General features: G+C 39.4%; 1 protein-coding gene across 7 annotated transcripts in view; it reads left to right on the forward strand.

Annotated features, from left to right (window-relative positions):
- The window catches only part of ARHGAP26 (Rho GTPase activating protein 26), a 663,940-nt gene that overhangs the window by 473,443 nt on the left and 167,306 nt on the right, over nucleotides 1-23,191 (forward strand). For all 7 annotated transcript variants that reach the window (XM_065918816.1, XM_065918817.1, XM_065918815.1 and 4 more), the window contains 2 exons: nucleotides 6,654-6,719; nucleotides 10,943-11,017. In XM_065918816.1, coding sequence (XP_065774888.1) covers nucleotides 6,654-6,719; nucleotides 10,943-11,017 — 141 coding nt within the window. The remainder of the gene's footprint in view (nucleotides 1-6,653; nucleotides 6,720-10,942; nucleotides 11,018-23,191) is intronic.

Consider the following 23,191-nt stretch of genomic DNA (forward strand, 5'->3'; position numbering starts at 1 on the left):
TGTCCTAGTAACAGACGAGGGGACCAGGGTGGTGTGGTGAAGGCAGCGAGAACTAGGTAAAATTGAGATGCATTAGGTGGTAAAACTGAGGTGAATAATTTGGATGTGGAAGATAAGAAAGAAGGGAAGTGCTAAGGGTTAAGTTCATGATTTTATTGTAGTTCTCACTCTTTACCATCACCTACATGCTGGCTGCTGCTGCTTTTTTTTTTTTTTTAAAGACCAAGGAAAGCTTCATCTGAGGTAACATGAGGTACCAGAAGCTGCAGAACAAGGCATTGAAGGTTATGCTAAAATCCATGTGTATACCTGACCCACCAGTCTCCTTCTTTTAAACAATTTGACTGATCCTTAAAGTATATTGCTGTTTTAAGCCCATTGCAGTAAAGCAGTCAATTCCTGGATCTCACCTGCTTCCCTCCTCTCAGAGGTCATACCCTGGGCATGGTAAACAAAGACCAAATAGTCTGCTAGGCATCCTCCTCCCTCTTTGGCCCTAAGAATATCCAGGTTGACTGAGAGTCAAACTGCCTGTCCCATGTCCTTCTGTTCTCCATAAAACTTCGAGAAAATAGCTTTGTGTGACGCTGGCCCTTAACTTCCTCTAAAAACAGACAAATAATGCTTCAAAAATTGACATGACAGTTAAGACGATGACCCTTTTCTAACTTGGCAGGTCAGCCTGGGTGTTTGTGTGAGGTCTGTGAATATTCATTATCTGACAACTATTTGGCCTGCCCTTTGTTTAAACCTGGGCAGAGCTAAACTCATGGCTGAGAGAGGAAGGTAAGCCAGTGCAAGCCTTAGCTGCCAAACCGTGAGTGTCTGGCCCAGGAGGTACCGGCCCTGCAACAACTCATTGCCAGTCAAATTAAGGGAATAATGCAAGCCTAGTAGATATTTAATGAGAGATTATTTCTGGAGATTATAAGGATACAGCAATTGCAAATAAATCCCTGACCTTTTCTGAGCCTAGGCTCAGTAAAAGAGCTGAATCACCTGCTTGAAGGGATTAAGGACAGCCGCTTCCATCTGGCGGGCTGCTCAGACATTTTCTTTCATTAGCAAACTCTGCTCAGTGGTGATGGTGTTCTAAACCTGATGGTGGGAACTGGATTTTTCGAATAGGAGATCTCAATTAACTTAGATTATGTATCTGCTGGACAGTGATCAGGACTAATGATCTGATTATGGATTCACTGTAGTCCCTGTCACATCAGTGGTACTCAGTACATGTTAAATAGGAAAGAAATTGTTCATCAGTAACCTAATCACGATGTCAGCAGGAAACTCAGACTGGTGAGAATAGAATTCAAACCTATGTATGTGTCTGTGTCTGTCTGTGTGTGTGTGTACATGTGTGTGCACACCAGAGATAGAGAAATATAGAGAAGTGCCAGGGTAGGTAGCAGTGTAATAATTTATACCAGTTACAGTTTAGAGGTTTACAACAGTGATAATTAAAGTGTTTTTCATGAGTTCCTTATTAGGACTGTTGTTTCATATTAATTCCATCTCTTAACACAGTTTTGTTTATGAAACTGTAGTAACTATGCAGCTTGAACACGTTAGAGGCTTATAGTGTTACCTTGAGCTCTTAGTATTAGACTTGGCAATATATGAATTTGTTATATGCATTTGAATTTAGACAACTAGTAATACTAATATTGTTACATGTGTAATGACTTTATGTGTAACATCTGTGTAAGATTTATTTCATGAAAAGGGTTTTGCTGGTATAAAACAAATTGGGGAACTTATAATTTTGGGAAAACCAACAAAGGAACATTTGTTCAGAGATTTTGGGTGGGGGGCATTTTTCTTTGGCATTTTCCAAAAGACATAAGTGTAACTAGTGTGGGTTAGTGGAATTTAGTTTCTTTCTGAATATGCTTGGGGGATAGCATTGTATTCTTTTCCATTAGCTATTACCTACTTAGAGAAGGAGCCAACTTCCCACAGTTCCATGAGAAAAGGTCAAGGACTGATTTGTCTCTGCAGGGTTATATCTAGCTCTGTCCATATTTCTTCCAGTAGTTGGGCTAGTGGCTTTATGAGCATGTATCTTCTGGCCACTGGGGTCATCCCTGTCAGCTGCCAAGTTATTTCTAATTTTAACCATGTTCACGGGGTAAGGAAGCAAAATAGTCTTTGTCCAGAACAGAAGTTCGTCAATGCCTAGAACATGACCATGTTCACAAACCTGCCCTTAAAATTTCCAAATTTGGAATCCATCTCAGCAACTCCCCAGAGCACTGTCCACAACTTCAGTCCTTTCTCTCCCAAACTTCCTTGACTATCATCCCTGTGCAGGAATCCTCCTAATCACCTCTCAAAAGAAGAACCAAAAGGCTTCAACTGACTATTGAATCATGTTATGGACATTTATGAAACATCCTTAATTATAGAAAATAATTTCCCCTCTGACAAATACTTGCCAGTAGGCTCTATTTTGACTACTGTATAAAGGAGTGAACTTTCTCCCCTACACATGAAAAGATGCCCAGCACCAGTAGTCATTAGGGAAATGCAAGTAACAACCACAGTGAGATACCATTTCACATCCAGAATGGCAGTAATTAAAAAGACAATCACAAACATTGATAAGGACCTGGAGAAATTGGAATTTTCATATGTCACTGGTGGGAATGTAAAGTGGTCTAGCACTTTTAGAAAGCAGTTTGGCATTTCTTCAAAAAGTTAAGCATAGAGTTACCATATAACCTAGCACTTCTAACCTTGGGCACATAATGAACAGAAAAAAATCTCACAAAGATTTGTACACCAGTGTGTTCCTAGTAGCATTATTCATAATAGCCAAAAAGCAGAAATGGTAACTGATGAATGGATAAATGAAATGTGGTATATCCAGGCAATGAAATGTTATTTAGTCATAAAATGGAGTAAAGTGCATTGATGCTGCATTGTAGAGAAATCTGGAAAGCATTATACTAAGTGAAAGAAACTAGTTACAAAAGACCACATATTATATGATTGCTTATACATGAAATGTCCAGAATAGGCAAATCTATAGAAACAGAAGATAGATTTCTGGTTTCTAGGAGCTGAGGGAGGAGGGGAATAGAGAGTTACTGTTAATGTGTATAAGGTTTTTCATGGGAATATTGAAAATGTTTTGTAGAGAATGGTGATTGATTCATGACTTTGAAATATACTAGAAATTAATGAATTGTAAGTTTTAAATGAGTGAACATTACAGTATGTGAATTATATCTTAGTGAGTTATCATTTTTAAAAAATCTTGCTTTGAATCCAGTAGATATTTAGACTATGTATTATAGTCTGTCATAAAATTTGAGAAAACTATGCTATGAGTTGAGCTTTATTTGGAAGAATGATCCTTTTCTGAGTCAGAAAGCTATATACAACACAGTTTGCAGAGTAAACACTCGGTTCATATTAGAAGAAGCAAGGGATTGAATTAGTAGACTCTGTAGCTTTAAGAGAACAAGAACAATGGTTTGTATAGCAAGTGCTCTGCAGGAAGAAAAACATCATTTCCTCCCCCTTTCCGGCACTTTATTTACTATCCTAGAGATAGTAAGTATGTTTAATAATAAGTGCCACGAAGTGATATGTACACATGTAAGAGCTAAAGCTGGTTCTCTTTGGGAAGAGAAGTTTGGGGAAGTTGCCATTCCTTTTTGGTTTGATTTGGGGAATTTTCAGTGATTTTTTAAAGGATTTGTTCCTTCACTGGACCTATAGTCAACCATATACATTAAGAATGGAGAGATTCCATTTGGATGAGATCCAAGATGAGTTCAAGTTCCTCTCAGTTCTCCTATTTTATAAGTGTATTTCTTGCCCTGGGATGACAACAAATCATTTATAAATACTCACTTTCCTTCTTCCTACCATTCCCTTCTCCACTCAGAACACTGGTTTGTAGAACATCTTGTCCTGATATCCTAAGGAGGTCAAAGATTCTTAAAGATTACCCCGCAGATCTTATCATTGGGGAATCAGAACATGGGGATGAATTTTGTTGGGTTTTCAGCCCTGTTGCCAGGTTTGCAGTTGATTCTGTGCTGTGGAAAAGTTGGTGCTGCTTGTCATTTATTTTCTGAGTGACAAGAGGGTGTTTTGGAGCAGATGGAGAACCCTGTCACCACATAGAGGATGGGTCTTCCACATTAGTGCTTTTCCCTTAGATATCTTCTTTGTCATTGGCTGTTTTAATTCCCCCCACCCCCCGCCCCCAATCACTTTTCCTTTTTTTCCCTTTTTCTAGTCATCTGAGCAGAATTTTATTCTTCGCTTTAACTCAGAGTCACTTATTTTTTTATTTCTCAGCATCACCTCTAAGGCAATTAAGGTTCTACTGGCTCTGGAGTGAGTCTCCCACATATTAGCTCTGCAGCTTTGGTCAAGATAGTTAGCTTTGCCAAATCTGTTTCTTCTTGTATAATTTGGGGTTCATGATAGTACCAACCTAGAGGACTTGCTGGGATTAAACAAGGTGAGCTCTGTGAAGCACTTACCTGACATTTATTGAGCATTTAATTTATGCCTTTTTTTCCATTTATTTTTATTAGTTGGAGGCTAATTACTTTACAATATTGTAGTGGTTTTTGTCATACATTGACATGAATCAGCCATGGATTTACATGTATTCCCCATCCCAATCCCCCCTCCCACCTCCCTCTCTACCCGATTCCTCTGGGTCTTCCCAGTGCACTTGTCTCATGCATCCCACTTGGGCTGGTGATCTGTTTCACTATAGATAATATTCATGCTGTTCTCTTGAAACATCCCACCCTCACCTTCTCCCACAGAGACCAAAAGTCTGTTCTGTACTTCTGTGTCTCTTTTTCTGTTTTGCGTATAGGGTTATCATTACCATCTTTCTAAATTCCATATATATGTGTTAGTATGCTGTAATGTTCTTTATCTTTCTGGCTTACTTCACTCTATATAAAGGGCCCCAGTTTCATCCATCTCATTAGAACTGATTCAAATGAATTCTTTTTAATGGCTGAATAATATTCCATGGTGTATACGTACCGCAGCTTCCTTATCCATTCATCTGCTGATGGGCATCTAGGTTGCTTCCATGTCCTGGCTATTATAAACAGTGCTGCGATGAACATTGGGGTGCACGTGTCTCTTTCAAATCTGGTTTCCTCAGTGTGTATGCCCAAAAGTGGGATTGCTGGGTCATATGGCAGTTCTATTTCCAGTTTTTTAAGAAATCTCCACACTGTTTTCCATAGTGGCTGTACTAGTTTGCATTCCCACCAACAGTGTAAGAAGGTTCCCTTTTCTCCACACCCTCTCCAGCATTTATTGCTTGTAGACTTTTGGATAGCAACCATCCTGACTGGCGTGTAATGGTACCTCATTGTGGTTTTGATTTGCATTTCTCTGATAATGAGTGATGTTGAGCATCTTTTCATGTGTTTGTTAGCCATCTTTATGTTTTCTTTGGAGAACTGTCTGTTTAGTTCTTTGGCCCATTTTTTGATTAGGTCATTTATTTTTCTGGAATTGAGCTGCAGGAGTTGCTCGTATATTTTTGAGATTAATCCTTTGTCTGTTGCTTCATTTGCTATTATTTTCTCCCAATCTGAGGGCTGTCTTTTCACCTTGCTTATAGTTTCCTTTGTTGTGCAAAAGCTTTTCAGTTTCATTAGGTCCCATTTGTTTATTTTTGCTTTTATTTCCTATATTCTGGGAGGTGGGTCATAGAGGATCCTGCTGTGATTTATGTCGGAGAGTGTTTTGCCTATGTTCTCCTCTAGGAGTTTTATAGTTTCTGGTCTTACATTTAGATCTTTAATCCATGTTGAGTTTATTTTTGTGTATGGTGTTAGAAAGTGTTCTAGTTTCATTCTTTTACAAGTGGTTGACCAGTTTTCCCAGCGCTACTTGTTAAAGAGGTTGTCTTTTTTCCATTGTATATTCTTGCCTCCTTTGTCGAAGATAAGGTGTCCATAGGTTCATGGATTTATCTCTGGGCTTTCTATTCTGGTCCATTGATCTGTATTTCTGTCTTTGTGCCAGTACCATACTGTCTTGATGACTGTGGCTTTGTAGTAGAGCCTGAAGTCAGGCAGGTTGATTCCTCCAGTTCCATTCTTCTTTCTCAAGATTACTTTGGCTATTTGAGGTTTTTTGTATTTCCATACAAATTGTGAAATTTTTTGTTCTAGTTCTGTGAAAAATACCGTTGGTAGCTTAATAGGGATTGCATTGAATCTATAGATTGCTTTGGGTAGTATAGTCTTTTTTTAATGCCTTTTGAAGGAGACCAGCACACAGTTAGTCCTAAAGCTCCTGACAACAGCCAAACAAGTTAAAGTTTGCCTGGTTACTCCTTCAGTAAAGTACTCATCACTCTGTGCTGTGTTTCTTCTGCTGTTAATAGACGATAACCTTGCAGAGAGTTACCATGAGAATTAAAGGAGATAATATATGCAAAGCACTTTGAACTGTACCTGGCATATGGTAAGCTCTCTGTGAATGCTAGCAGTTTTAAATTTTGAATCATTCCTGTACTTTCAGTGGAAAAAAAGAAAAGAATCCTTGGCAACACCATGGAACTGAGTCATGCTGGGTTGGTCAAGCCCTGTTCCGGGGTTGGTATGTGTGTGGCCAGCAACTTGACTGCCTTCTTCTTCCTCTTTCAGCTGCACAGTTGGACAGCATTGGCTTCAGCATCATCAGGAAATGCATCCATGCTGTGGAAACCAGAGGTAAAATAGTTCAGCAGATGGCATTGTTCTCAGCCAAGGTCACACATCTGGTGAGGTGGCAGACCTGCTACCTGCTGTTTCCCAACCTCTAGTGACTCATTAACTCCCCAAACGCCATTGGCAGTGTGTTTCCACAGCTTGTGTTGTTCTGAAGCATAGGGGCTCTCAGCTGATTTGGTTCATTTGGTGTCATCAACCTTTTCAGCTAATCAAAAGACTGTTTTAAATGCATGCATATCAAATACATAGAATTATAAGGAATCTAGTTATTGATGTGTGTTAGTCACTCAGTCATGTCTGACTCTTTGTGGACCTGTGGACTGTAGCCCACCAGGCTCCTCTGTCCAATGAATTCTTCAGGCAAGAATAATGGAGTGGCTAGCCATTCCCTTCTCCAGGGGTTCTTCCCAACCCAGGGGTCAAACCCAGGTCTCCTGCATTGCAGGCAGATTCGTTACCTTCTGAGGCACCAGGGAAGCTACTGAAGTTACTGAAATTCGGTTAAAATACTAAAAACCATGGTTGTGATATAATAATGTATGTGATTCTTTGTTTACACACCAGCTTCCGGCAGTGGGTCTGATAGCTAGCATAATTCAGAAATAGTGATAGTTCAGGATGTCAGTGACAGTTGTAACATGTTAGGAAAATATCTTTGGTTTCCAACCAAGTTGCATATACTGCTAAAGCTGTGATTTGTTGCTTATGTTGTAATGGAAGGAAATGTTTAATTTCAGTTATAGGTGGAAATAAAGTTGTGATAGTTTTCCTAATTTGATAGACACCCTGAATTCTCTAGTGGGCTTCTTGGGGTTGTGGGCCCCAGATTAGGAATTCAGCCCAGAGCACCATCTAGGTAAGGAGAAAGGGTCAGGCCCCTGGTTTCTGCAGTGGTGCTGTTTCACATGTTGACCTTTCCTGGGTCCATAGGAGCAGCACTTTGAGGTCAGAGAGGCTGGTTTGTCAGTGGTCTCTGTCTTAGAGGAGACAGCTGCAGAGGAGATTCCTCAATTCTGGCAGTTTCAAGCTTTGAGTACATTGTCTGTGTATATTCCTGAGGAAAGCTGATCATTGTCTTTCCACTGGATTTGATTTGAACCATTGTCAAAGATGGGAATCTTATTGGTTTTCCAACATCTCAACCCTCCAGCCCTTTGTCTGAGGAAGTTCTGTCTTCTAAAACAGGATCCATAACTTTTACAAGTTTAGAAATACAAGCATTTTATTAAAGGCTATGAAGCATTGAGTAGAGGGGAAGAAGGAAAAAAAACTGACTAACCGTATAAACCTCTACTCCTGTGCATCTAGTCCAAATTTATTCTTTCCAAAGTAATCATTATAATGTGTGCTATTTTTTTTTAAGTTTGCTTATTTCTGCTATACCTTCCTTTAATAAAGAGTTGCAAAGATTTGTAAAACATAGCCAGAGAATATAAAATAGAAGAAAGTGAGATTTCTGGGAATTGATCTTGAGGAAATAAGGTCATGGGCCAGGTTGAGCCATAAAGATGTTTATACAGTAGTGTTAAGGTAAGAAACAAAACAAAAAACAGAAATTGGCCAAATGTCTCAAAAATTGGTTAAACCCAAGAATGTGCTACGTCCATACAGTAAAACACTCTGAACTTTTAGTGAAAATTTTTAGTGAAAAATGCAGTAGAAATGTATTTATTGAAATTTAAGGTTTTCATTAATGTATATTAAGTGAAAAATGCAAGTTCTGAACCAGGCTGTCCACTCTAAACCCATCCTGGGGACGGCAAGGAGAGGAAGGATCATGCCTGCATGGGCAGCTTGTGTTGTGAGTGGCAGATTCTGCTGTCCTTCACTGTCCTCCTTGGATTTGTCTGTTTTCCATAACTGCACTTTCGACACTTTTTAAAGGGTGTTACTAAGGTAATTTTTTCAGTAGGCGTTTTGATTTGCTTGTCATTTTAAAGGAATGAGAAATAAGAAGTACAGGGTTCAGTTCAGTTCAGTCACTCAGTCGTGTCTAACTCTTTGTGACCCCATGGACTGCAGCACGGCAGGATTAACAAGGGTAAAAGTATAAAAATGGAGCCAAAAGTGAGCTCCCCTCCTCTCCATGATGAAGTTCAAGTTCCTGCAGAGGTGGGCCGCCTCTTTGTCTCTCAGTTTTCAGCTGCCAAAACTGAGAGCAACATCTCCTAATCATTCAAACTCCTTCATAGTCTATGTGATGAATGCAAACCCACAGCTCAAGAGGGTGACTTTTTCCTGATGTAAAACCAGAAAATATGTGCATTGAGTAGTAGAGGAAGAAGAGGGTCACCAACTGGTTTGATCTTTTAGCCTCCATCTCCTCATCCTCACCCCCTCTAAAATGAGAATGAATGTGATATATTTTAACATCTAAAGAAGTTTTAACACAAAGAGGAAACAAGGACAGTGTGAGTTAAATGCCATTTTCTCATAAATGCTTGGGAGGAAGTGGGTTATCTCCTTACTGCGGTGCATGTATGTGCACACCACCACCATTGGTGGTGACCAGAGGTGAGTGAACAGACCTCTCATGCATGCTGAGGTTCGGCAGTCATCCACTGGGAGCTAGAAGAGTGTGAAGCTCTAGGAAAGCACAGGGACAGAAAGGGTGGAGATGTTGCAGAAATGATAAGCCCTTCAAGCCACCACATGATTGAATAATGGTTCTGCTACTCAGTCACTTGAGGCCCATCCCTCAAGAGACCCAGGGTCTCCTAGCCCACGAACCATGCAGGATAATGTACATGCTTATATAGTCCATTTGAGCTGTAAAATCTTACCATTCTGGACTACTTCCTTTTGTTTATTAGTTCCATTTCTCTGAAGGCCTTGTTGAAGACACTGCAGTCAGCATTTTCCCAGATTTCTTCCAGGAAATTTTGTTTTGGTCCCAAAGTAGTGGCCCTGATGAATGCTCTATTCATTCTGTCCTAAATTGTAGACTTACCTAGGTACTGGGGATATAATGGTGAAGAAGATAGACTCATTGTACTTAAAGTTTACGTGGTAATTGTATGGGGAAAGCAAACAAGAAATTGAATAATAAAGATGATTTCAGATACTGTTGACTACTATAAAAAAAAGAAAACTGGATAAGGCAGTGGAGAATAGTGCTGGTCATGGGATGTTTTTGATCGAAGAGGTGGCATGTAAGCTGACACCTCAGTGGTGAAAAGATCTGGGAGAAGAATGCTCCAGGTAGAGGGAATCCTGTGCAGAGGCTGTGGTTTGGGGGCATGAGCTTTGCATGCTGGAGTAACAGGCAGGCACACATGGCTGGGGGCATGTGTGATAAAACATTCAGAGGGGGGCCTAAGCTCAACTGTGTAGGGCCTTACAGGCCATGGTAAATTTTGATTGTGATCCAAATGCAGTGGGAAGTCATTGGAAGATTTTAAGAAAAGAGATGATTTGAACTGACTGCCACTTTGAGAAGTTCCTTTTGAGTACTAAGTAGAGGATGGCCATCAGGGGAATAAGAGGCAGCAGGAGACCAGTTAGTTGAGAAGTGTCAGATATAATGGGCTTGGGACCAGCAGAAAAAAAGTCATTTCACCATGTCATTCCACTTGGTCTGGATGTAAAGGATGCAGTGGTGATCTAATCCTTGCAGTTAAATGAACAAAGCACTGAAGCTGGTTAGCTTTGGTTCGTTTGGGTGTTTGAAAGTGAACCGCTTGTAGTCTATTTGCGTGTTTCCTTGGGTACAATAAAGGTGGTCGACTTTTTTCTTTATAGAGCAATTTGCACCACAGATGAATGAATTGACTAATTTAAAATGCCCCAACAGCTCAGTATTTGCATTCTGTATGCAAAAATTGATTATAAAGTGTTTATCCTTGTCTGTAGTGTGAACTTATTTTATCGTTTCATTTTTGGTTTTTTAAATTAAAAAACTGGTTAAATGTGACATATGTAGAAGTGTATATTTCATATCTTTCAAAACTCCTCAGATGCTACTTTGGCAAGGGAAGAGGGCAGTTTCGTGCCCTGTGATGACTGAACTAACATGAGGACTAAAGTGTGCAGCACATCCATGAAATCCTAGACAGCTGTACCAAATCCCACTCCTTCGCTAAGAGCAGAGTTGAGTGACAGGGAATTTTAATTAGAGAAGCTTTTAGAAGTCCTGAGAAAATGAAAAAAGTGCATTTGGCTGGGCTGGCCTGACTAGTGTTCTGACGTGCCTCTAATTAAATCTTCACTGTTTCTCTTCTCAGGGATCAATGAGCAAGGACTCTACCGAATTGTGGGGGTCAATTCCAGAGTGCAGAAGCTGCTGAGCGTCTTGATGGGTGAGTGCAGGGGCTCTGCCAAGCAGTTCCCAAGGGTTGAAGGGGGAGCCTCCTAAGAAGGAATTACCAAGAGGTAATTCACAAATATCAACTGTCCTCCTCACCAGTGGTCATGGCCTGAGGCATTACTGGAGGAGACACTGAGTGGAACTAGATAAAACAAAAAATGGCAGATCCAAGGCAGCACACCCTCTCTGTCTGTAGAGTTGGTTGCCACCAGTCCAAGTGATGCTCTACTGCGTGCGACTGGCACACCCTACTCTGTCTTTAATAGCTCATGACACTCCCTTTGTCCTCTTTGAAGATCAGCATTTCATGGGGCACACCCATTTGCCTAAGAAAGCTCATCCTTCTAGCCTGTAGAGAACTTCAGATCTCATGTTCCCAGTGACTGAGAAAGTATCATCCTGTGACTTCCAGATAAATGTATAGAAGCAGATAAGTCTTCTGATCCTCTTTCCTTCTAGACTTCCACCTAGTCTCTGTCATTTGAGCAGCAGAACCTCCTTTGCAGCTGGTTGGTATAAATATAAAACCACTATCTCTAAATGTGCAGCATTTGAATCAAAAAGCCCTGAGCCAATGAGCCAAATTTGCCTAGGCTGCAGATTTCCTGTATTTTTAGATATGAATGCAGGCAGCCTTGGTGAGTCACATGGCTCTAAATGGCAAACGGATCAGATTTCATAGATTGGTGGCTCTTACTCATTCCTATGGAAGTCTAGCCCTGCACTCTTAGAGATAGACTTGCTCAGGGTCCACGCTCAGTGTTTTGGGCAGGGACACTTCTCTTTGTTAGTACTTGTCATTTCTTTCTGCCATCCCAGTTTCTGAAAATAATTTTTATGTGTAAAGAAGACTCTTCTTTCATATTGATCAGGAAAATTCTCTTTTCTTCTCACCTCTTTTTAGCAAAACTCTAATGTATGATAGTTGCCGTGAGATCTTTTGTTGGAAACTATGATTGTGAGGTACTTTTGCACTAAGAATCTAATTTTTGGTTCAGATTTGAGATATAGCTAGTGTTTTGTGTGTGTGTGTGTTTTTTTTTAAACTAGACTTTTTATTTTGAGAAAATTGAGATTCATTTGCAGTTACAAGACATAGAGCGATCCTGGGTACTTTAACCCACTTTAATAGTAGATTATAATACAGTATCACAACCAAGATATTGATGTGATCAAGATACAGAACAGGTCAGTCACCGCAAGGATCCCTTTTATGGCTGCCCTCATCTGCCTCACCTCCCACCTCACCTCCATTCTTAACTCCTGGCAGCCACTAATCTGTTTTCTGTTTCTTTGTTTGTTGTCATTTCAAAGAAGGTGTTAGTCACTCAGTCATGTCCAACTCTTTGCATTCCCGTGGACCTGCCCGGCTTCTCTGTCTGGGATTCTCCAGGCAAGAATACTGGAGTGGGTAGCCATTCCCTTTTCCAGGGGATCTTCCAGACCCAGGCCTCCTGCATTTCCAGAAGATTCTTTACTGGCTGGGAAGCCCAAAAAATAGGAATGAATGTGTCATTTCAAAGTTTTTATTTAAATGGAATCGTATACTGTTTGACCTTTGGGATTGGGTTTTTTTCAGTCAGCAAAATTCCTTTGAGATTTGTTCAAGTTGTCTTGTGTATCAAGAGTTCTTTTCTTTTGCTGAGTAATATTCCATGGTGTAGATGCACCTGAGTTTGTTTAGCCTTTCATCCAATGAAGGATGACTGGATTGTTTCTAGTCTGGGGGCAAATAAAACAGCTGTAAACACTGTACAGGTTTTTGTACAGTGTATAAAATTACAAAGTAATGAAGATTAATTTGTTTCTGTAGGATAAGTTCCCAAGAGTGCTGTTGCTGGATTGTACAGTAATACGGTTAATTTTTGGAAAGTTCTAGTGTAAGAAAGAATGAAGAGTCTCACAGGTATCTATCCTTAGTGTCTCATTTCCTATCAGAGCTGCATACATTTGTGGAGTGTCTGCTCTCTGAAAGAGATGGTCAGGTGCTAGAGGTGGAACTTTATAGAGTCACTCCTTGTTCGCAGAGTGTCCAGTTAGGGGGCAGTTATGCTGGCATATGAAACTTGTTATGTAAGATATGCTGTGGTGCCCAGTAGGAGCTGGGTCTGAAGGTCTGAGTAGTAGAGGGAGAACAGAAGAATAACTCAGATTCAGGAAATGTTATGAACCAAGAGTATTGATTTCATTATTATTATTTTAATATCTGAAAATACTTGAGACTGGAACAGGAGAATTAAAGCTGGAAATCTGAGATGGCCCCTTTGATTGAGGAACTTGAATATTGTTCTGAGGAGTTCAGGGTGTTTTTTTTTTCTCTGTAGGAAGTAAGATGCTATTAAATTTTCAAAGTAATAGAGTTGTTTGAGTACTTTTTTTACACAAAAGTGTCAGGAAGACAATTCAGAACAGGTGTTTATTTGCTCACATTACTGGTGGGTCCAAGATGGCAGGAGCATGGCGTGGTCTGGGGGCTCCACATTCATTGCAGCCTTTCCCGTTCCTTTTTTCTGGTGTCTCATTACCTGTGAGCCCTTGTCTTCCTATATTCTCTGCCATATTCTCTGCAGGAAGATTCATAGATAAACCAGCCTCAGTGGTCCTTGGAACTTGCATCACTGAGTGGAGAGTGTCTTTCTTGATTATTTTGACAGAAAGTCCCAAGGGTGGACTTTGACTGATCCATATGGGGCCATGCGTGTGATTCATTTCACAGTCTTCAGGCCAGTTGCATGGCCTACAGCAGATAGATCCCAATGACCTGGATCCTTTGCTTGTCTCTGATCCCATACCACCTCTGGGAGGTTGGTGGGTGTGCAGGGGTGGGGTGGGAAAGGGTTTGGTCCACAGAATCCTGGGGATTGAGCAGGATTATTAATAGAATGATGGGGGAGTGCCTTCCGGAATAATGCTTTTGGGTGATTTTTTTTTTTTTTTTTTTACGTCTATGGTCAACATAGGTATAACTTTATCAGATGCTAGTTTTAGGTGAATAATGCTGGCAGCATTATGGAGCGTGCATGTGATCTTGGAAACACATGGAGGAATAAGACAGTTGGGATAGATTAGGCAGAGCATACATGATCACCTGCTGAACCAGAGAGCTGCTCTGAGATCAGGAAGAAAGGACAACCTCAAAATGACTGGAGAAAGAGAATCAACGGGACCATGTAGCCAACTAAATACATGTCAAAGGGGCAGAGAGATTTTAAAGGCAGCAGATGATTGTGTAAGATGACACTACTGAAAAGAAATACGACATTTTAGACGGGGTTGCTAATTTAAAAGAGAACCAACCATCTTAGCTTATGTGTGCTAAGCAAAGAGTGGTATGAAAAGATCTTGTTTTTATCACTTCTCTTAGTGACCTTTGAACAAGATATTTGTCCTGCTTGCTTTGTCAGTTTTCCTAGGGACAGACAAAATAATCATGAACATCTGAGAAATGTCATGAGAAACTAATAACCAACAGCTGAAAGTCACAAGGCCAGCTGTCTCTGCCAGGAGGACATTAGAGATAGACTGGGTTCCAAACTGAGGTTCAACCAGAGCTGAGAGGTGACCATAGTGCAAGATCTAATCAAAAGTGTTGAGAAGGATATCTGAGATTCTCACCGTCAGTTAAGTTGAACTGTTTGGGTCTTGGAACTGAGGGATTAGGCCAACTGAACCATTAGGCCAGAGAAATTCCAGACCTGAAGGCAGAGTCATGTCTCCCTTCATCTTCATCAGTTCTTCATACTGGTACCAGACTGGGTTAGCCAAGAGTGTAAAAAAAATATGACTCATACTCCAAAACCTCTCCCTGACATGGCTGGGCTGAGTATGAACCATTCAGTCACTATTCCTTCATTCTGTATTCACTGGATGCTGTATTATGTAGCAGGTACTAAGATTTGGATTATTGGTCAGAGTCTCTCAAAGTGGAAGAGTGCATTTTTATTATTGAAAATGAGAGTTAGAATTAAGCAAAACCAGAAGCTTCCTTTGATTGCTTCAAGTTGGGGGGCAAGTTAGGTGGGAGGAGGAATAGAAGAGCCAGACTTCAAAAACATTGTATTTTGCAGAATCGAATTTCTTAAGAATGCTTGCCAGAATTTCTCATAGCATATGCTATGTGGCCTTCTGCTAGTGTCATCCCAAGAGCTGCCCTTGATCCATGTCTTTGAAGAGTGTGAAGAGGAAGAAGATTTACAGCTTCCTAGAAATAGAGTGGCTTCCATGTGTGTACTGTTTGGTTTTTTCTCCCCATGAATGTTAAGTGATGGTAAATCTTTCTAAAGTTACATTCAGCATTTAAAAAATATAGGTAGCTCTGTCTATGCATGTTCAGTATATGTCTGTCTCTTCATGTACAGATTTTAAATACCTTTTTTCTGATTAAAAGTTATAGTAGCAAAGAAGAAAATAAACGTCTTTCAGTGTATAGATTATCTTTATTGACTATTTGTCATATTACAGTCACCTTTTAAATGTAGCATTCCATCATATAACAGAAAATGCTTAGAAATCACATGGTGCATATATGCTGCTTTTTAGCAATCTTCTTTCACATAACAGTATAGTGTCTATTTTCTGTTACATTCTTCTAAAGTGTCGTGGTTTTTTTTTTTTTGATCATATATTGTATAGATGTACCATAACATTTTAATTAGCCTCCTCTTCTCAGATCTTTAGATTACTTTCAGTTCTTCATGATTCTAGAAAGTGCTCAGGTGAACATCCCGACAGAAGCAGGATAGCATAGGTTATGAGCATGCCTTTTGGAGTTGAGCAAGTTATAATTAAATTGCTTGTCCATTTGACTTTACACAAATTATTTAAGCCCATCTAGTCTTCTGTCTCATTATCTGTAATAATAGCCTCTGTCTCTGTAATAAAGAGAGGATTAAAGAAAAGATGCATGTGGGTTGCTGAGCCCAAAGCCTCTACATGTTAGTCAATAAATGTTCAGTTCAGTTCAGTTCAGTCGCTCAGTTGTGTCTGACTGTTTGCGACCCCATGAATCGCTGCACGCCAGGCCTCCCTGTCAATCACCAACTCCCGGAGTTTACTCAAACTCATGTCCATCAAGTCGGTGATGCCATCCAGCCATCTCATCCTCTATCGTCCCCGTCTCCTCCTGCCCCCGATAAATATTAGCTGTTGTTATTTTAAATTTTATATGCATATTTAATTATTTCCTTAGAGTTTAAGACGTTGAATTTCTGGGTCAAGGTATGTACATGTTTTTAAGGCCTTTAATTGATATTCCCAAACTTGCTCTCAGAGTATCTTTTCACCATTCTCTGTTACTTTTTTGCATATAAAGTATAAGTATTTTAAAAATATTCTGGGTGAGATTGGCCATTTTTTTTAGGTTTTTTGCTGATATTTATTTTTTTATGAATTGCCTATTTGTGTTGTCAGCCAGTTTTCTATTGATGTATTCATCTTTTGATTTTAAGACATTCTTATATATGGAAGCTATGTTACCAATATTTTCTTTCAGATTATAATTTATTTTGAACTTTATATGGGTACTTTTGTTTTTGTTTTGTCTTATGAATATTTATAATATTTTTATGAAGCCCTAGTCTTTTTCATAGATGGATCATGCCTAAAAGACCTTCCCCATTCTAGGACTGCAAAAATTTTGTTTTCCTTAAAATCCATCTGGAATATATCCATGAAAAATGAAAACTAACCCTCCTTTTCCTCAAATACTTACCCAGTTGACAAATAACCATATGAGGAGGAAATTTTTCTCTTTCCTTTATTTTATTTTTTAAAGATGTTTTTTTTGATGTGAACCTTGTTTGATGTCTTTATTACATTTATTATAATATTGCTTCTGTTTGACATGTGTTTTGGTTTTTTAGGCTGAGAGGCATGTGGGATCTTAGGTCCCTAACCAGGGATCAGACCCACACACCCTTAATCATTTACGTCTTAACCACTGGACCACCAAGGAAGTCCCTCCACTGCTTTATCACCATTTAGTCATTTTCTTATACATACTGGGGTCCAGTCAAGGAGTTTTCACACATGGTTTTCTAAAAAAAAGCAAAGTCTCTTTCTATTTGTTATTCTTCAATTCTTAATATTTTAAAAACATAAATTATCTTCATTTTTCATCTTTCTAATGTTGCTTTCTCTCTTGATTCTTTGCATCATAAGCAAACATTCTAAAATTTGCATCCCATATCCATGCCATTTGTTTTAATTTCTTTGGGGCTGATTTTTTTTTTTTTTGCTATTTATAATGCACATTTTAATTTGGTTATTGATTTATCAGTGTTTTTACTGACTGACTTTAGCTCTTTTCATTTCTACCTTTCTGCCTTCTACATTTCACCTTTATTATTTCAGTGTTTCTTTATTTTACTTTGATGTCTTATTTCACAGCATCTGTGTTTTCCTGAATTTTATTTATCATACAGAACAGATGCTTTCTGAAATGTTTTTGAGTGCTTTGGTTTCTGTGTTTTATGTGAACAAGTATTTTATCAGCTTTTTAATCTTCTTTTTAAATCCACCAGAACACAAAGTGGTTTATAAACCTTTGCAGTTGAATTCATTGTGAGTAGACTCTCCTTATTCTGCTGCTGTTTTCATGATTCCTATTAGAATCATCCTGTCACATGAAATTAGAGCACTATTATACATGATTCCATCCAAGTTTCTGGTACTCTGAAGTTTTTTAATTTAGTGGGGACCTACCTGTACTCATGAAAAGACTTCTCCTGATTCTGCTATGTGGTCATGGTTGTGGGTGAAGTGGAGTTACTTCCTGGTTAATCTGAAGTATGCTGTGGTTATTCATTTGTCATTCCCATATTTGTTCTAGAACTTTCCCCTCCTGAATTCACCTCCCCTTGTATAAGCAGACACACCTCCACTTCTGTCACAGTCTCATCTCACTGTCTGGATTGCAGTCTCAAGACCCTGAGCTGTGCTGTGGTGGGATGGGCGCAGTGCAGCGTGGCCCCCTCCCTGGGGTAGCGTGGGCTCTACCTCAGAGTGGGCGGAAAGCAGTCACCTATCACACAGTTTCTCCATGTGGGTCTTCCTCTGGGCTTCTGAACTCTGCCTGGTGGATGATCCTGTAGGGACAAGTAGAATGTTGACTGTGAGCCTTATTTTCTGTGCTATTGAAACTTTCTGTCCCTTTGTGTGTGTGTGTTTTTATAGTTTCTCACAGTGGTGGTGAAGGAATGCAAGTTTAGTGTTGCTCTTTTTTTTCTTCTTATCCTGTAACTTTATCCTGTTTTGTCTTTGGGTTTTTTTTTTAAACTAATATTTAAGGTTAGTGCTACAGAGAACACATGGAAGGTTTAAATTGCTGTGCTTTAAAGCACCAGGTTACAGTAGCATGCCTCATTCACTAATCTCTGATACAACCATAAGCCATCCTTCTGACTCCTCTGGGACCTTTTTTCTGTGCCTTTCATTTCTCACACCCTTTACAGAATAACATAAATAAAAGCAAGCAAAAGCTTCTTTCTCAAGAAACACTCAAATAACAGATATTCTTACTTCAACTTCTAAGACCTAAAGGTTTGCAGAAATGGCCCCAAATCTTTGAAGATGAGCAGAGAAGCCCTGTACATTGTGCACTTCCAGTTTTACTTACCAGTAAAGGAGAGCAGACAAATGTTTGGATGGAGGATTGACCCATCTGAGAGCTAGTAAGGGCACTATTCACCACAGTCCCGAGTTCTAGGGAATGGAGACCACATATGGACACTCCGCTTCTTCTTTGCTCTTCCCACCGTCAGCTTTGCTTACAGGGATGCTTCAGGCAGGTTCTCCTGAGACAGAGACATGAGACAGCAATAGCGTTTGGGGCTTAGAAGTGGCTATAGATACTCTGGATTCTTAAGCACTAGATGTGGAAAACGATTAAAGTTTTTAAGAGGTACAACTTTTATAATCAGAAAATAATTTGATAAACAGATTTGCTTATCAAGTTGCTGAGCATCGAATCTAGTCTTGAAAAAATTGCCTATAGGATAAACAGAAAAAAGTCTTAATTCTTTAGACTTAAAGGATAGTATTCTTAGAGAAGATAGTATATTTACATAAATATCTTTCTCAAAGATGCAATGGAGAATGAATATTGTGAAAGACTCAAGATTTTAGAAAAAGACAAAAAACAAAATACAACTAATGTTTATATGCAGGAAATTCAGATTGTATGGCAAGGAATGACATATAGATCAGTGAAATAGGCAAGAGAATCCAAAAATAGGGTCAATTAATTTGGATAAAGGTGTCAAAGTAGTTTAGTGGGGGAAACAACAGTCCTTTCAACAAATGGTACTAGTGTAATTGGACATATATATGAGGAAAAATAAATTCAACCCTTATCTTAAACTCTGTACAGAAATTGACTCAAAATAGACTAGTAGTCCTAAACCTAAGAGGTAAAACTGTTAAACTTCAAGATGAAAACATAAGAGAGAATCTATCTTTGCTATCTTGTTTTAGAAAAGATTTCTTGGCTAGAACACAAAAGCAGGAACCATGAAAGAAAAATCTGATTAACTGAACCTTATCCAATTTTTTTTTAATCTGCTCTTTAAAATATGTTAGGAAAAAGAAAAGATGAGCTACAGATCAAGGGAAAATATTTGTAAAATATATATCTGAATAATGACTTATAACCTGAATGCATTAAAAATAACTTGCAATTCACTTTTTAAAATGGACAAAAGATTTGAGCAAATAGTTCACCAGAGAAAATATATAGATGACCAAAATAGCACATGAAAAGATGACCAACATCATTAGTCATTAAGGAAAATCAACTTTTAAAAATCAGTTATTTCTACATACCTAATAGAGCTAAAATTTCAAAATTAAACACATGGTTGTATCATGCTTTGACAAATATATGAAGCAACTAGAGTTCTCCTGTTGGCTACTGCGAATGCAAAATAGCCCAACTGTTTTGGAAACCTTTTGATAGATTTGATAAAGTTGAACATATTTACCATATGACCTACATATTTTACCCAGTTCTACCCCTGAGTATCTACTCAGGAGTCAAAAAAGTAGTTCATAAGACCCGTTGCAAGTATTTGTAGCAGCTTTATTCATAACAGTCAAAAATCGAAAACAGCCAAAATTCCCTCAAGTAGTCAGTAGATATGCCCATAAAATTGAATACCACTCAGTAATAAAAAGATTGAACTACTTGTATATGCAGCAGCATGGTGGATTTCACGAGTAGTATTCCATGGAAAAGGGTTGCTGGGGCTGGAGATGGAGGGAGGGGAGTGACTGTGGAGAAAGAGGCACAAGACAGTTTGGAGAAGGTGTGAGGAAAATGACTTTTATCTTGATTGTGGCAGTGGTTACATGACTATATATATATTTGTCAAAAATCATGGAACTGTATACTTTAAAAAGGTGAGTTATACTTCAGTAAATTTGACTTTAAAACACTACACGCAGGAGAGGATTCTCTATTTTCCTCCTCAGACAAAAACGCAAATTAAAGTAGATGACCTGTTTTTCTTTAACCTATCAGAGTGACTAAGATCAAATTGTTTGATTCTTCATTGTTGTCAAGGATTTGAGGAGGGAGTCACACTCATTCTTAAATGTAAGGGTAAAACCTCTGAGAGGTCGTTGAACAGTATCTTTCAAAATTAAAAATGCACTTTCTTTTTGACTCAGAAATTCCACTTAGAGGAATTTTTTCTGTAGGTAAGATAATCTACAAAGGAACAATGGTTTATATCATTGTTTACCATAGCAAAAACTAGGGAACAACCTGAATCTCTTTGAATGGGGGCGTTAAGTATGGTACAGTGAAGTACTGTGAGTTAGATACATTTGTCTACTAATAGGAAACTATTTCTTAAGATATTATGAAATGAAAATAGCAGTGCACAGCATGGCATCTAGAGTGTGCTTCCATTTGTGGTTTTAGAAAGCTGTAGAAAGTCACTTAACTGCCTGTTCGTGTACACACTGTTAGAGGTCGCATACACATGCACAAAACTGGTATCGTGTTTTTAATTAATTAATTTTAATTGGAAGATAGCTTCTTTATGATATTGTGCTTTTTTTTTTTGCCATACATCGACATGAATCACCCATGGGTGCACATGTATCCCCCCAACCTGAACCCCCCTCCCATCTCCCTCCCCATCCCGTCCCTCTTGGTTGTCCCAGAGCACCAACTTTGGACTTTGAGTGCCCTGCTTCATGCATTGAACTTTCACTGGTCATCTGTTTTGCATATGGTAATATACATGTTTCAGTGCTATTCTCTCAAATCATCCCACCTTCGCCTTCTCTCACAGAGTCCAAAAGTCTGTTCTTTACATCTGTGTCTCTTTTGCTGTCTTGCATGTAGGATTGTCATTACCCTATCTAAATTCCATATATATATGTTAATATACTGTATTGGTGACAAAACTGGTATTGAGTCACCTCTAGCAAGGAAAGTTTTACTTTTAATGTATACGTATTTGTTTTGTGTGATTTTTTTTTTTTTTTACCCTATGCATGTACTTCCTTCGCAGTTAAAGAGAAAATATTTTAATATGCATACATTATAATGTAGCATTAGGAGATTAGGGGTGTATTGGTGACTTTCTAATATCTTCACCCAGAAGATCCCTAGTGACTTTGTCAACAGCACAACAGTGGATCACTGGATCTTCTGTGATCCAGTGTGACATTTCTAAGACCATTTCCCCCTTGTAACCATCACTTCCAGCCCAAATCTCCTGTTTTTCTGAATTCATGCAGGGAGTAGGTTGAGGAGGAAATGCACTCGCTTTACTCTACCTATGATGCCTTTCTGTACATTGGACTGCTCCTCTAGCTTAGGTCAGTGTTACTAAGGCCACAATCGTCAAGTGACCTGGTGGGAGGAATTGTACTGAGTTATGAAGGAAATTGTCAATTATGTCTCTGTATCATATGCAGGTGCTGCCAGAAAGCTTCTGTAAGTGAGGGGAATTTTGGTAGGGAGGGGTGTCAGTTGGCAGTACTTTCTGAAAATAGGGTCATTTGGGAGGCTGTATTCAATTTAGTTTGGAGATTAAATAAATTAAAATGAACATACTCAAGTTATGAACTTTGCCTCATCAGTGCTATAAAAAGCCCTTTAGCCTGGCTGTAATTTGACTCTCCTCTCTGTAATGTTACACAATATTCCTATGGTTACAGAGGCCGAATAAGTGGAAGCTAATCATTAGTTTGCTAAATGTGGTTCATGGAGCAGTTCACAACTCCCAGACCTGCCAACTGCTGCTTATTTAGTGTCATGTTCACCCTTCTTGGGTAGAAGTCGGTTTGTTCCTCAGAAAAATGTACAGTAACATTTGTCTTGCATCCAAGAGCCATGCACTGTGGCAACTTTCCACGTGTCTTGGGGATGGGGAGGGAGGAAGGTCATGGTTAGTGAAGTTGTTTGGTACCTACACTTGCACAGGAAGAAACAAACCGTTAAGGGCGTGTGAGATGGCAAAGCCAGAAAAGAATTAATATTATGCCATTCGGAGCCAAACACTTACTGAATCAGGGCCCTGTCAGGAGAACACACTGAGAGCAGTAGATACCAACTGGATTTGTGCCCTTACTTGGGGACTAGGGCCTAAATCCTTAAGCCACTCATGATTTCTGACCTCTTCTTACTAGAATGAAAGTAAATGGAAAATGTGTCATGCCCACCTGTGGACTCATTTCCAGCTGCAAGGCTGTGGGCCCTGCAGGAGGCTCCTCTTTCTTCTGAGACTGTCCAGAAAGAGAGAGTCTGGTTGCTGTCTCCATTTACCTGATACAACATTTAGACCTCTTTGGATTATAAAGAACAGAGAACCTGACCTTAACTGGCTTAAGCAAAAAGGGACTTTTTTGGCTTATTTGATTAAAAAGGCATGGTGATCTACAGGGCCTCAAACCATGTCATCCGGACTCTCAGCCTCTCCCTGTGGCTTTGTCTGTCAGACTGTACTCTCAGGCTCCACATGGTGGCATCCAGAGTGGCAGTATCACCCCCCCCAGGTGCTCAGCAAGTGCCTTCTTTCCTAGAGAAGTCCTGGACTTCATGCTGACTGGCCTGGCTTAGGTCTTGGGCCGAACCAGTCCCGGGGTTCAGAGACATCTCATCCTCCCCACCCCAACCTGGAAGGGTGGGGCCTCACCTGAGCATGGGGAGTAG

This window comes from Muntiacus reevesi, chromosome 1 (assembly GCF_963930625.1).
Source record: "Muntiacus reevesi chromosome 1, mMunRee1.1, whole genome shotgun sequence".
Lineage (NCBI taxonomy): Eukaryota > Metazoa > Chordata > Mammalia > Artiodactyla > Cervidae > Muntiacus > Muntiacus reevesi.